This window comes from Nelumbo lutea, chromosome 1 (assembly GCF_056320005.1).
Source record: "Nelumbo lutea isolate HS-2025 chromosome 1, American lotus-T2T, whole genome shotgun sequence".
In the NCBI taxonomy this organism is placed as follows: domain Eukaryota; kingdom Viridiplantae; phylum Streptophyta; class Magnoliopsida; order Proteales; family Nelumbonaceae; genus Nelumbo; species Nelumbo lutea.
In genome coordinates this window covers 190,638,343-190,652,772 of record NC_142684.1, presented here as the reverse complement: position 1 = coordinate 190,652,772, position 14,430 = coordinate 190,638,343, and the positions used below count along the sequence as shown (strand labels likewise).

Here is a 14,430-nt window from a genome sequence, read left to right as displayed (position 1 = left end):
TGCCACGTGTATAGAAAAGGGCCCTACTCTACCTCATAAGATCTCTCAAGACCATCGTAAAAATTCTTGGATAGAAATTGTAAAATTGAAATAGGAACAAGGGTGCTTTGGGTATAAACAAATTTCTCAGCGATGAAAACGTTGAAAGTGAAGAAGAAGCCAGGGTGGAGTCGTGGAGTGCGGAAAGAGAAACAGGGGCAAAGTGTTTTTTTTTTTCATTTTTCAATTTTTTTTTCATCGGCTTCTTGTATTTGAAAATTTTGCAGTTTAGAAACAAGCATGAGATCCCTAAAATCTTGCCAAGGTTTCTTCAACCCATTGTTCTTTTTGAGGTACAGATTTAGGTCTCGTTTAATATCTCGAGTTTTGATTCACGATCCATCTTTTATCCGTAGTCTGTACTACTTGTTTGTAATTCTTTATTTCTTTGTATTTTTCTTTGATCTGGAGTTTAATCATGGTTACCTCCGATGCTTAAATCGATAGGGCTTCTGCCAATTTGCCTGCTTTACTTTCATTAGTGTTTTCCTCTTTTTCCTTGTCCTTGGATGGTGGGTAGATTCTTTTAGCGATTTGGAATTTAGACCTCATTTTCTAGGTTCAATTTCTTAGGATTTAAGAGGTTTCACCGTATTTCTTACTTGCTTGTTTAGTTTTGTCTATGCGAATATCAATGGTTTTTGTTTTCATTACATCATTATATCAATCTTCACTTTCTTGATGGAGAGAGTGGATTGTAGTTGCATGATATTTCTTGTTTTAAGATTCGGGTTCAGGTTGTTGAATTTGAGTTACAAGTAGTATAATTGTTGATTTAAATAAGCTATTCACATAATTTGCAACATCCCGAATAAATAAGCTCTCCAAGAGGAAGTAACCACGAACTGAGTGTTGTAAAACTAGTAGGCGAAACAGAAAAGAAGCTAAAAAAAAGGGTGTTTTAGAATACTAAGTTCTAGTAACTCCTTTGAGGATGCAAAAGTTCTTATCGATCTTAATAAAATTTACCAATTTGGATACAGGTAAAAACAAGAGTGGTGAAGTAGATAGTAGTCATTTGCCTTTATACTTGCATTTAGAAGTAGCTTCTTTTGTCTTTTTCTGCTTCTTAACATGAGCATTCTCTTTCTTTCCAGGATTTCCAACTGATGAGCACTAGCAGAATTTGTCATTGTGAAGTCCTTGTATGTTAACCTCGAAGATCTCAGTGGAACAGATAATAAAGAGTAAAACAAGGAAGGGAAAGACATGTTTTCATTATTCTATGGACTCTGGAATTATATCTTTAGCAAGACAGAGTTTCATGTTCTTATTCTTGGGATTGACAAGACTGGAAAAACTGTAATATATTTCTCTATTTTCTTTACAAACTCTGTATTCTTTTATTATTTCTAACCTCCATGTAATAATATATGGAGTTCATTATCTGTTCATTTTTTTGGTATATAGTAAGTACCCAATTCATTATTTTTCTGCCAGTCTGAGATCCTGGAAAATAAAAAGTAATATTGTTCTTAGGTGTACTCAGGTTCGGTTGGGCTATTTTTTTAAACTGAACTGGTCCTACCAGTTAACCAGTTGACCGGTTCAGTTTTCTGGTTTTTTTATATTTATAACATATAATATGAATAAATATATATGATATATTATAAATATGTATGTTATATTATAAAGTAGTATTTATGATATTTATATAATATATATATATACCGGTCAGTTCGGTTAACCGCATTTTTCAGTTTGGTTTTCTTGGTTCAGCTTGGTTTTTCAGTTTTTTATGAGCGCCCATAATTGTTCTTCTTTAAATGCAATTCTCTTTTGTATGTCATTATGGCATTTAGGATGTAGTGTTACCCAAACAAGTAACAACCTACCCAGCCTTAGTAGCACAGGCAGGGCTTAATGTATCTGTTCTTACTTGTTGGTTTATATACCTTAGCTGTTGTCATTTAAATGGTCAAAGTAAGCTCTTCTAATTGCAATTATATATCTTTGTTTCACATTTAATCTGGCTTATCTATCATTTTGTTTGAAAAATTTGAAGATCCAACTTAGCAATCATGTTACGACATGTTAGAATTCTTGGTCTACCTAGGTGGCACATATGGTTCAGTTGTTGACACTCTATAGCTTTCTTTAAGACACAAATGATCAAAATAGTGACCTCAAGTAGCTTAATTCCAGGGTGGTAAATAGAGCACATAGTTCATTTGAGTTCTTAACTTAAAGTGATATTTTTCTGTCATATTCATCAGCACCAAAACCCTTACTATTATTCACTGAAACGAGGAAAAGGTAACAAGGGATGAAATTAGAAACATGCACTGATGTACATTCTTGAGAACCTAGGGTAGTCTCAAGAGGTGACAAAAGTAAGGAAATTGGATTAAGATGTTGGTCATGTACATAGAAAATTACCTACTGCATCAATGTGGAAAAAAAAAACACTTGGTTGCAGTTAAAGGTTTGGAAAGAGGTAGGAAGGAAGCTAAAAGAGAAAGTAATAAGAAATGGCCTAAAGACTGATAACCTTACCCGTGGGGCAGACCTTGAGTCCATGTTATATTATGACCTTTTCAGCATTTGAATAAAACTTTTCTTACCTTTTTTTTTCAAAAAAGAAAAAAAAAAAACTAATGAAGGCTATGGTCCTTAATTGACCAACTAGCTGGGATAAGGCTCTCTTGAGTTGAGTTGATGATTCCCTCCAAATGGGGCCTCAATCTACATTATAGTTTTAAAGTTTTGCAATGTTCCACCAGGCCCTGGTTTACCCCAACATAAACTTTCTCTTTACATATCTGACCATGCTAATGAATCAATCGTGCTATTTGCTAATCTTGGCACCCACCTGAATGAGAAATTTGGATTGAAATTCCATGCTCATGTATGTCTTGCCAAAAACTGCAAGGTCCAAGCTACTTCTTTCCCAAATTTCAACCAGTTTATCACCAAGTTGCAGCCCCCATCTACTTAAATTTCTGTTGTGACAGCTGTTAGGTGAATTTTGATCTACTTTTTCAAATAGATGGTTCCTTATGGGAACTACATTTATATGGATTAGGAGGACAGCAAATGTAATGTAAGATTCTTTGGCCAAGCAAAGGGTTCACAGGGAACAACTGTTTTGGGCTGAATTGTAATTGTAAATAGGGTTTCTGGGTAAAATATCCCAGCTCTGTTTGTACTTTTTCAAGTCTTATATATATATATATATAAAGTTCACACATCATAATGTCTGCAGAGGCTCATTATTTGAAGTTTTAATGTCTTAAATCTGCATTTATTGCACTTAGAAATGCACCAATCATGACATCATAAAGTTCACACATAGTCTTAGGTTAATGAAAATTCAATCTAGAAGATTATCCTCTCTTTATTAAGGGTAAAAAGATTTTGATTTTGACATCAATTTGGATCTTATTCAAAATTGAAATGAAAAAACAAGTTATTCAAAATACTAGAAATTTTGAATAGGTCTTGGTTGAAATTTTGAAATGCTGAATATTTCAAAATTGCTTGAATTTGAATTATCTTCAAATTCTAAAAATTCAAACTTTGTGGTGAGATCTACTCGCCTCAGAGGTTTCTTCGAAGGAACCCTTCGGAGGCCAGGAGAATCTAAACTATGCAGATCTCAATATGAAACTATGAACAGGCTGAGAGACTGTGAGTCCTGGGTTCGGGCCTGCTGGATAGGCTGGCTTCTATCACTTTAAGCCTTTTTAAATACACAACATATGATTTTTTTTGTATTTGTAGTTGTTTTCTCAATTACATTGCCCCAAACTCCACATGAACTTGGCTTGTTGTTTATGGACTTGCAGACTTTGCTAGAGAAGTTAAAGACATTGTATTCAAACTTGGAAGGACTTCCTCCTGATCGTATAGTTCCAACTGTTGGCCTCAATATAGGCCGTATTGAAGCATCAAATACAAAACTTGTCTTCTGGGACCTGGGAGGTCAAGTACGTTATGTTCTTTCTTAGCCAAACCATTTCACTAGGTTGTATTGCATGCATAATGAGATTTTCCTTTGCTGTTCCTGCAGAACTCTGTATGAGATTTTGATGCCTAATAGTTGATATTGAGCTCATATTATCTAATATTTCATATCTGACATTATTAAGTGATTCTGTTGGATCACTGTAATCATAAGACATGCTGAACAATTATTTCCTTTTTGCTCTATTTTATTTTTTAATTCTGATTTTTTTTCATTTCTGTATTTATTTCTCTGTAAGCATGCATTGGCTCATATATGCATGTAAACATTGTGAAGAAGTAATAAGGAAAGAGATTTTAACCACTAATGATGAAAAAAGAAATGTAGTGGTAAAGAACAGGTTGGTCACTACTGACTTCGAACCGGCCAAATGGAATATAGTTTTTCTTATGGTTTTAAGCATTAAAATATTTCCTTTTTTTTGTGTTGCAAAATCAAACATCACATGTAATGTTCCTGCCTTTACCAAGCACTTCAAAAAACTTCAACTTTTTGATGGGGTGAGCAGAGAGGAGTTACAAAGAAACTGGCTGCAGATTGTGTACACTTCCCCATCCTCTCCAACTTCAACAGCTCTTCTTCCCCCAAGTAGGGAGTGTGAGTACCTGTTGCAGTTTGATGGCAGTTTTAGAAGGTCACTGCTTCCTCCCTCCGCAGCAATAGGGGGCACTGTTAGAAACTCTAGTGGAGACATCTTGTGGGCCTTTAGTGGGCCAGTTCAAGCTGCAGATGCCATCTGAAGCAGAAGTCCATTCCTTTCTAGAAGGCTTAAGGGTTGCTAAGAGGCTCCTTTTCGGTCCCTTGCAGTAGGAGATTCAAGGATTGTGTTAGGAACCTGCCTAACTCAGGGCTTTTCGAGGGGCCAACCTCCTGAATTCTTGGAAGGAGAGGGGGGGGGAGAGAGAGAGAGAGAGAGAGTTTATTGCTGAAAGAGTGTTTAATTCTGAAAGAGTCCTCCTTTATTCCTTTTTGGCTCTATTACTTATAATGTTACAATCTTGACTGTTACAGCTGTTACAAGTGGATGACAGTTGTGACAAGTGGCTGCTTATGTGGCCTCTTCTTGTAACTGACTAATTGCCTTCTGTTGGTCTGTTCCAACAGTCTTGACAGTCCAATTGGGTGGCAGTTGTTACAAGTGGATGGCGGTTATTACAAGTGGCTGGTTAGTTGAGCTGATGTGGCCTCCTCTTGTAAAACTAACTAACTGCCTTCTGTTGGTCTGTTCCAACAGTCTTGACAATCCCCCCTTCCTTTAGAGCGACCTTGCCCTCAAGGTCTAATGTAGGAAATTTGATTGTAGATCTAAGTAGGAAAATTTGAGTCCATGTGCATGAATATGGGCTGATCTGGGTCTCCTCTTTGCTTTGTCAGTGTTGCAAGACTGATGGGCCTTGGGCCCTTGCATGTTTTCCCTTGTAGATGGACTGTAGAGTTTCCTGATGTGAAGTCCATGGTGAGACGGGCCCAGTCACAGACCACGGGTCCTAGCTGCCTTAACCATTGAATGCCTAGCACTACGTATGCTCCACTGAGATGGAGAGGATATAGGTCCACCGCAAACTGATGACCCTGAATCTTTAGTGGTAGGCTCATGCAAATGCTATTGCAAGAGAGGCTGTTACCATTGACCACATGAACCGTAAAGCCTGTTGTTGGCTGAATCGGAAGTCCCATTTTATCTACCAAGAATTGGGTTATGAAGTTAAGGGAGCTGCCACTGTCTATGAGGATTGACACTTGGCGCCCTAGAATCAGCCCTGCAACTCTCCTTGTCTGGTGCTGTTGTCTTTTCTTGCTCCCTTCTTGCTTCTGGACTCCATGGTCGCTGCACCTTTCTTGCTAGACTGAACTTGTCCTCATACAATCTTGCTAGTGCTGCCGCATTGATGACGGAAGTGGGATGCATCGCCTTCACTTCCAGTCGCAATTCTTCCTTTAGGCCGCCGACAAAGCTTCCCACCAACGCCTTCTCAGTCCATCCTTGGACTCTCACGGCCAGCCTTTCGAACTCCATCTGGTATTCTTTTACTGATCCCACCTACCGCAGTTTTGCCAAGTTTTCATCAAGATCTTCGAACCCAAATGATCCAAAATTGACAGTCATGGCGTCCGTGAAGTCTGCCCAGGTTTGACGGGGGTGCCCCCTTCGGTACCATTGAAACCAGAGGATAGCTTCCCCTTCAAGATGCGCAGAAGCCAGAGCTACCCTATCCTGTCCCGGTGTTTCATGGTAATCGAAATACCTTTCTGCTCTGAGAATCCAGGGAGTTGGGTCGCCGCTTGAGAAAATAGGGAAGTCGAATTTGGCTATTCTTGTTGCCGCCCCTGTTCTGCGGCTGTTTTCATTGTTGCGCTCTTCTTGGCTTCCTCTGTCAATGTTCGTTGCCCCCTACTCCAGTCAAAGGAGGAGAGCAGTGAAACTTTCCTTCATTTCTTTGAGATCTGAAGACACTCAATGGATCTCGACTTCCATCTGATCCACTCGGGTGTCTACTGATGTGTTTCTTGTGTTGGTCATGCTGGCTCTGATACCAAATTGTTAGGAACCTGCCTAACTTGGGGCTTTTCGAGGGGCCAACCTCCTGAATTCTTGGAAGGAGAGGGGAGAGAGAGAGAGAGAGAGAGTTTATTGCTGAAAGAGTGTTTAATTCTGAAAGAGTCCTCCTTTATTCCTTTTTGGCTCTACTACTTATAGTGTTACAATCTTGACTGTTACAGCTGTTACAAGTGGATGACAGTTGTGACAAGTGGATGCTGATGTGGCCTCTTCTTTTAACTGGCTAACTGCCTTCTGTTGGTCTGTTCCAACAGTCTTGACAGTCCAATTGGGTGGCAGTTGTTACAAGTGGATGGCAGTTATTACAAGTGGCTGGTTAGTTGAGCTGATGTGGCCTCCTCTTGTAAAACTAACTAACTGCCTTCTGTTGGTCTGTTCCAACAGTCTTGACAGATTTCCATTAAGTGGGCAAACGAATCAGATGAGGAATCATGGAGGTTAGCTCACCTCCTTGCTGAAATCCATGAGCTGTTTTCTCTGCTGAACTGCACCTTTAGATGGATTCCTCGGGAGATCAATAGAACAGAAAATGTTTCAGAAAAGCAAGGCTTGGGAAGGGATTTTTTATATAGTGATAGTTCTTTACCATGTTGATCCAGGCCCTTCTTTTTGTTTTTATTTTTCTGGCCTAATTGTACATCCCTCTCCCCTTTTTTTGAATATTAGTTATCTTTCACTTAAAAAAAATTCAACTTTTTTTGCAAGAAAAAAAATCAACTGAACTATTATTTTTTGAGATAGATATATACAATGTTACTGCCATCGTGTACAGAATATCAACCAAGTATAGCATTCCAATACTTGAAGCATGTAATTTTCTCTCCTTGCAAATCTTTGGGTCCATTTCCCTTTGAGGCTCACAGTTGTTGCTTAAGGATGACTTCTTTGCGATGAATATTTTTTAAATTTAAGCTAATGAATTAATTGTGGTTCCATATCACACTCTATGTATTCATAGAAGAAAAAAAGAGCTAGACAACATAGAAATTTTCTTTTTTTTCAGAGGCTATACAATGGAGGTACAAAAACGACACTCAAACTACAAACCCAATGGGAGATACAAACAGACTTTCAAAGTCAAAAAGAGAACTGTAAAATGAACTGTCAACTTTAAGCTGGGTTGAAGACCAGGAGAACAGCTTCCCCACAATCTTCTGTCACACTTCCTCTTCTTGACAGCTTTTGTTTTGAAATATCCTTGAGTTTCTTTCTTGCCATATCAACCATAACACAGCATCTGGAATCAGATACCATAGAACTTTCCCTTTCTTGCTCAGGCCTTGTACCCTCCAGTTGTTGATGAAAGCAGCCATTGATTCTGGGCAGCAACTTCTGATTGCGAAAATTCTGAGAATCCTTACCCATATTTTGAGTGAAGCTACAATGCAGTAATAGGTGGTCAGCAATCTCATCATCACTGTTGCACAAGACACATCTTTTAGAGTCAATCGCCACATCCCTCCTAACCAAATTGTCTCTTGTAGGAATCTTATTCAGGTAAGCAGCCCAAATAAAGAAAGACACCTTCGATGGAATGTATCTGCACCAAATTACATGCACAGGAAATTCCAGATCTTCATCTTGGACCAGTTTACCATAGAAAGATTTCACCGAGAACTGGCCTTTGCTATCTGCAACCCAAAACCTTAGTTTGTTTGTCATGTTACACTCAAAAGTCATATTGCTATCATTTGTTTGTCAGCCTTAGTTTCCACTTCTTTATGGCAACATGGTCATTTGAAACATGCATATATTTTTTTAGCCATTTTGCATGATGTCAATGAATTTGCAGTACCATGTAATGTTATCATTTCCTTGATTCTTCCAATATTCAACTCACTACTTCCAACATTCAGGAAATGTTTACTAATAAAAAATAAATAATAAATAAACAAATGAAAATCCAGGTGTTGTTTCCTATTTTTGGTTATTAGCATTTGTATCATTTAATCTTCAATGTTTCTTCACCATGATTCTTTGAAAGACGAACGAGGGAAAAGTAATATTTCATCATCATCATCATCCAAGCCTTATCCCAACTATATGGGGTTGCCTACATGAGTCCTGTTTCGCCAATCTGTTCTAGAAAAGTAATATATCAACCTTAATTAATAATAAGATGGTAAGCTAGTCAGTCTTTCATGTGTGAAGTATTCCTCTTTTTTCAAGTCATATCAAAATACAGTGCAAGACTGTACAAGATCATCACCATTATCATCCAAGCCCTTATCCAACTATGGGGTTGGCAACATTAAAAAGATGAATTATGTATACAAGCATCCAAACTTCATACTTGTATGATATTTGATCTTTCGCAGATGGTAAAAAAATGCAACTATTTCCCCTTTCTTCAAAAATTCTCATGTTCATTATTTTAGGTTTAATTTGGAAATGCATAAAAAACTGGAACTTATAAATTTTAGTTCTGAACATCAGCTTAACATTAGTACAATTGTTCAGTTAGGTAATTGGTTTTCAACAAGATTTAATCTGGTTGCAATAAGCATCTGAGAGTTATCGAATATTTCCTAAAGATGGTTGAGAACACATTCAACTTGTTTATTGCTATGTGGGAGTGTTTAACTTTGTTCTGTCATACATGAATATGCATTTGCAGAGTGGTCTAAGAACAATTTGGGAGAAATATTATGAAGAGGCACATGCTATAATTTATGTCATTGATGCTGCTTGCCCTTCACGTTTTGAAGATTCAAAATCCACATTGGGTTAGTGACTTTTGTTTACCTAATTTTATGGAACATTTCTTAAGTATCAAAACATTCTTGAAGAAATAGTTTTAGCCTAACGCTCTAATTTATTACCAGAAAAAGTACTACGGCATAGAGATCTACAAGGGGCCCCAATTTTGATACTAGCAAACAAGCAGGTGAGATGGTCCATTTTCTCTCAGGCCTACCAAAAAATACAAGTCAACTTTCAATTGACTTGCAAGCTGAATGCTACTATACACGTTCATTGTTCACCAGTAAGTAGAATAGCATTGTAAATATTCAGGGCATTTATTATAAGGCATGCTGTGTACCGAGTAAGAAATCATTCCAGTTTTTGTTTTCTGATTGCTTTATTTGGATTGTTCATCTTGTACATTTGTTTTTCTGGTTACTACGACTATTTCCTAGTAGTATATCCCTGTGGAGTATCATATTTCTACACACATCATAGAATTAATATATGGAGTTCCATGTCTGTATCTCACCTTTGATTGCTTTAGAAGATGACTTGCCTGGAAAATGATAATTTCCCATCTTGTTGTTGTTGGCACATCAAATTACTTTCTTTTGGGATGAGTATTGAAACCTGGCGGAATTCTCTGGGCATTAATTAGGAGAGAAACCGAGTGTTTGACCATACACTCAAGTTTGGATGAAGTGGCAATTAAGACAGCTGTCCTTCTGTTCGAATCACTGTCTTCGTCCAAGTTATTTAAAAACAACCTTTTTAACTTTTTTAATTCTAAGGAGTGTAGGTTGAGCTGAATTTTTTTGGGTTCCTTGTTATGTTTTTGTTTTAGGGAGACAGTTGCATCCATTGCAGAGTCGCTGTTTATTTTAGTTTTCCTTCTTATTGATATAATTCACACGTTACTTATCTGGAAAAGTTATCATTTGATGGCAGGATATTGCCAATGCTGTGTCAGCAGAAGAACTTAAAAGGTATTTGGATCTAAAGGAGTTGGATGAAAGGCCTTACATGTTTGAAGCAGTTTCTGCATATGATGGGTGAGTAAAGAGATTATAAAATACCACTAGCTTACCCCAGAGGCCAGAGGCCAGAGGCCACAGCCCTAAAAAGAACCTCAAGATGCTATTTTCGTTTTGAAAGTAACCTTTCTAATTCTAGGTAATTATGATGGGTTCTGAAAGAATTTCTTAAACTGGGCTTATCTTATCCCTGTAACAAAAACGTGTTGGCATTTGCTTAGAAATGAAAGGATTGTGGTCTCCATTGCAGGACAGGGATTCAGGAAGGCGTAGACTGGCTAGTGGAAGTTATGGAGAGAAGTAAGAGAACAGAAATGTTAAGAGTTCGTGCAGGTGTGACTGGGCCTGTTTCTATTTAGGATTGGTTGATTAAAGCCTCAAAAAGTTATTATAAGCAAGATTGGTCTGTTTCTGCTTCTGATTAGTGAATCAACTGGATATAATTGCAAAGAGATGACAAAAGGACTGGTGTAACAAATTCATGCCATATATGTCAGAATACAAACATCTTTCAACAAGTGGCTATTTAATGCCACATTCGATTAAAGCATGATTTTACTTTTTTAGTCAGGGTCTCATTTGATGTTTTGATGAAATTTGCAGCTTAAGAAAGAAATAAAGTAATTTGATTGAATTAATACAAGACTGTTGGCTCTGCTAAGCAGTGCATGTTTGACAGCACATGGAATTTTTTACTTCATCTTCCATCAAAATGACCTTAAAGGCTAATAACAGATGGAAAACTTTATTGTACTAAAGAGAGTATATTTGTAGCAGAACAGCAGGGAAGAATCGGCATCTCTTCCGAGTACAAAATGCTTGTTGATGAGTGATGACAGAACACAGAAGCATTGCCCTCCTTGGAATTTACACAAAGAATGGGGAAAGCGTTTGGGGTTGGGAGGTACCCGCTTAATCGAGTCACAAGTGCATCGCCCCGAGAAAATCATTCTGAACTACCGATGGCCTTCCCCGTTTCGGTGGCAAAGTTCTTTCCCCACAATCCCAATTCCCACATCTGAGACTACAGAATGCTAGATTTCTGAAGTTCACCAAGGTTCCGTTCCAGGAGTTAATCAGTGGAAATTTATCTTTGGAAAGAAGGCCAGAGTCTTGTCATTTTCTGAGCTGAAAGGTAGACATCATTTCAATAAAGTTAACCTTAGTTCCATATCATTTGACCTTTGGGGTGCTTATTAGGGGGCATTTCATTGGCACATTCCTAGATGAATTTGTATTTTGTAGTGACAAATTTTATTGTTACCACACTTAGGACAATATAACATGTAATAGCGTTTGCTGTTCCTTTCCTTTCACCGTATAACCTGTTAGTACACTGCAACAAGATACGAAGTTTATTTTATAATATCGCTATACAAATAGACAGTTCATTTGCTAATTTTTTTATTAATTAAACAGTGGGAAATTCACAAATTTGAAACGGGCATGTTGTAGAAGGTGGCTCGACCAGTGTACACCAATTTTCCAGTTTCCTTTATCCTGAATTCAACTGAAACTACTATCACATTCCTTCCACGCCTGACTACGGATCCAACAACCTCCATTTCAACCTGCGTAAGAAACCACTGTAATTCAGCAGCAGAATTTAACAATAATGTCCAAAAGCAACAAATGATCAATCAGAAAAAAAAAAAAAAAGGTACCGCCAGTCCGCCACACCTACCAACAATCCTATTGTTGCAATTAATTATCATGCATATATCCTAACCTACAAACTATATGTTATATATAGTTATATACCATCATAGAAATGATTCTCCGATTCCGACCTAAGTCCCTCTAATCCAGCAGTACTCAAAAGTCAAATTGGTATGACAAAATTCCCCCCTCAGAAAACTTTCCTCGCTATATGTCCAGCTTTTAGTGAGTAGCAAGGTAATTAAAAACTCTCTTAAGCTGTAAATAAGAAGAAAAATATGAATTCCAAGAGACGAGATCAGTTTCTTGACTAAACTTCAAAATATGGCTGTATAGTTGCAGCTTCAAAATGCCATTAGAAAAGTTCAAGTTAGAAATCTGAATTGGATACCTTGCTTAACCAAAGTCGACCTTCATTACCTGCGCTCATAACCAACTTATCATAGAAAGGTAATGTTGCTATACACATTTGGAATCTAAGACCAAAAAGGTCCACTATGAAAGAGACTGAACCTCTCTATACCAGAGCTTGACATGGATAAGAACATCATGAAGAGACAATTACTCATCGCAGATGAATCTAGAGTATACCCTCCAGTCCTCCTTACTGGCAAATTGTATGTTTTACAGTTTAAAGGCGTTCGCTATGATCAAATTTTATAAGAACACTATTAGGAGCTTCTTTTCTCTTCCATCTTTTTTGCTTTCTTCCTTTCTTTTTCTGGTTCAATTAAAATGGCCATAACTAGCCTTGGGATGCTAGACTCTCATGAAGAAACTAGAGTAGCAGAGAAACTGAGGCCAGACTTTCACAATTCAAATACAAAGAAATGAAAGTGCATGTATGCTAATGCTTTGCCTGAAACTAGTATAAAATGTCTTCAATCAATCCAAAATTTCAGCAAATGGTATTCCTTAATATGGATGTTCTCATCCCTCTTATTGTACTTCTATCAAAACTCATAAAAGAAGTTCATATTAAAGATTCTGCTCTGGATTTGTTGCCTGTGGCCCCAAAACGAACTGCTACGCCAACTTCCAAAGATGATTAAAATAGTGGGAAAGGATCCTTCAACTACTAAACTTAAATAGATTTCAAACCCTCCCCCAATTTTATTACAATATAGACACACTTGCACAGTATACAACCTAGGTTAAACATTCCCACAAATCAAACCACAGATAGTCTACTTCGATGGCATTTCCAACACTTCCCATCTTTTCCACTAAATACAATGCCCATCTCACCACCAAACTGGAGTTTAGCTTATGTCCAAACTAAGTTCTCGCATATTAAGTCTCCACTCCAAGATTTTCTAGACTTCCCCAAAACTGGCTTGTCACAACCAAGTGACCAACACTTTCCACCAGCAAACAGCGTTAAGAACCAAATTCTAAGGGTCTGTTTGGTTTGCGGTCGGAATCTGGAATCAGAAGCGGGATTGGATAATCGGAATCATCTGGAATGGTATGGGCCAATTCCAGATCCCCTACTCCCCGCCAACCAAACGGACCCTAAAAGAATGTCCAAACCAGGACAAGGCAGAACTCGCAAATACAGTATCGATATGCTTAGGGCTAACAAAACTAATTCCTAGTACAAACATGTTCTTGAATTCCAATCCATCTGTTGAATTTTGATCGCCCTTCGCCCCAATTTTAGTCCCCAAACTCACCTTCCTGCTGACACCGGAAGATATATTAAAAGCTTGGGAATACCCAAAGCCATGAATACTCGGACTTAAAATCTCAACTTCATCAGCAAAGCAAACAAACACCCTAAGATGAGAAAGTAAATAAATATATAATTCTTTAAGAAAAGGGTCAGAAATAAAAAGAACCAAGATTAGGTAGGGAAGGGCTCACATTCCTCCCAGCAGTTGAGAGATAGGACGTTGCCAATTCCCCAAGAAACAATTCCTTATTCTCGGGTGCAGAGACGGTTCGAGCACAAGCGATCGCTATCAACTCCGCAACACACGCAACTACACCTCCGTGCAACGAACCATAATAGTTGAGTAGAGGAGGACTGGCAGTGAGAATGCAAGTAATCCGGCCGCGTTCGATGCGATCGACCTTAAGAAAGCTGCGGATGAGATGAGATAAATAATCACTGATTTGAGCACCTTCTGGAACGTCTTCGGAGATTCCCACATTCTTGAAGAATCTTAACACCGCGTCAATCGACGACGACAAAGAAATGTCTCCTTCTCGCCCTTCTCCTCCTTGGCGGTGGTGTTCGAGACTCGAGGGAGGGGAAAGGGAGAGTGGTTGTTTCTCTTCCGGCATCCCGTAAAGGCTTGAGATAAATTGAATCGACTACCTCTTCCTTTTCGTCGCTCTATCGATTTGTAACAGAGAGAGAGAGAGAGAGAGAGTTACTCAGTTACCCTTGTCTGGAGTACGCTGTACCTGTATCTAAAACTCCCCTTCCATTTTCCATATTTGCAAATTGCAACCAGCATCCTAAATTAACCGAAAAC

At 38.1% G+C, this 14,430-nt stretch overlaps 2 protein-coding genes across 3 annotated transcripts; one reads left to right on the top strand and one right to left on the bottom strand.

Annotated features, from left to right (window-relative positions):
* Window positions 1–68: 68 nt before the first annotated feature.
* LOC148880011 (uncharacterized) lies at window positions 69–10,854 on the top strand. 2 transcript variants are annotated; one of them, XM_088961801.1, is made up of 7 exons: window positions 69–332; window positions 1,137–1,341; window positions 3,828–3,968; window positions 9,184–9,292; window positions 9,392–9,453; window positions 10,203–10,306; window positions 10,539–10,854. In XM_088961801.1, exons 2-7 carry the CDS (start codon window positions 1,249–1,251, stop codon window positions 10,645–10,647), a joined length of 618 nt encoding a protein of 205 aa, XP_088817927.1. In that variant the 5' UTR covers window positions 69–332; window positions 1,137–1,248; the 3' UTR covers window positions 10,648–10,854. The 2 variants fall into 2 exon arrangements, with proteins under 2 accessions (XP_088817927.1, XP_088817928.1); XM_088961802.1 differs by having other exon boundaries at window positions 162–1,022.
* A 714-nt stretch (window positions 10,855–11,568) lies between these two features.
* Window positions 11,569–14,430, bottom strand: LOC148880010 (Thioesterase superfamily protein). The gene is made up of 2 exons (XM_088961803.1): window positions 13,814–14,430; window positions 11,569–11,859 (listed from the first exon to the last, which is right to left on the bottom strand). The coding sequence occupies exons 1-2, from the start codon at window positions 14,234–14,236 to the stop codon at window positions 11,716–11,718; spliced, it is 567 nt and encodes a 188-aa protein (XP_088817929.1). The 5' UTR covers window positions 14,237–14,430; the 3' UTR covers window positions 11,569–11,715.

Bases quoted from the DNA above. Each gene is read 5' to 3' on its own strand.
- LOC148880011 (XM_088961801.1), top strand. From the start codon at position 1,249: ATGTTTTCATTATTCTATGGACTCTGGAATTATATCTTTAGCAAGACA. The intron at 9,293-9,391 runs GTTAGTGACTTT...ATTTATTACCAG, and splicing joins AGATTCAAAATCCACATTGG to AAAAAGTACTACGGCATAGA. The intron at 10,307-10,538 runs GTGAGTAAAGAG...TCTCCATTGCAG, and splicing joins GCAGTTTCTGCATATGATGG to GACAGGGATTCAGGAAGGCG.
- LOC148880010 (XM_088961803.1), bottom strand. From the start codon at position 14,236: ATGCCGGAAGAGAAACAACCACTCTCCCTTTCCCCTCCCTCGAGTCTC. The intron at 11,860-13,813 runs GTGAGCCCTTCC...TTTCTTACGCAG, and splicing joins TCTCAACTGCTGGGAGGAAT to GTTGAAATGGAGGTTGTTGG.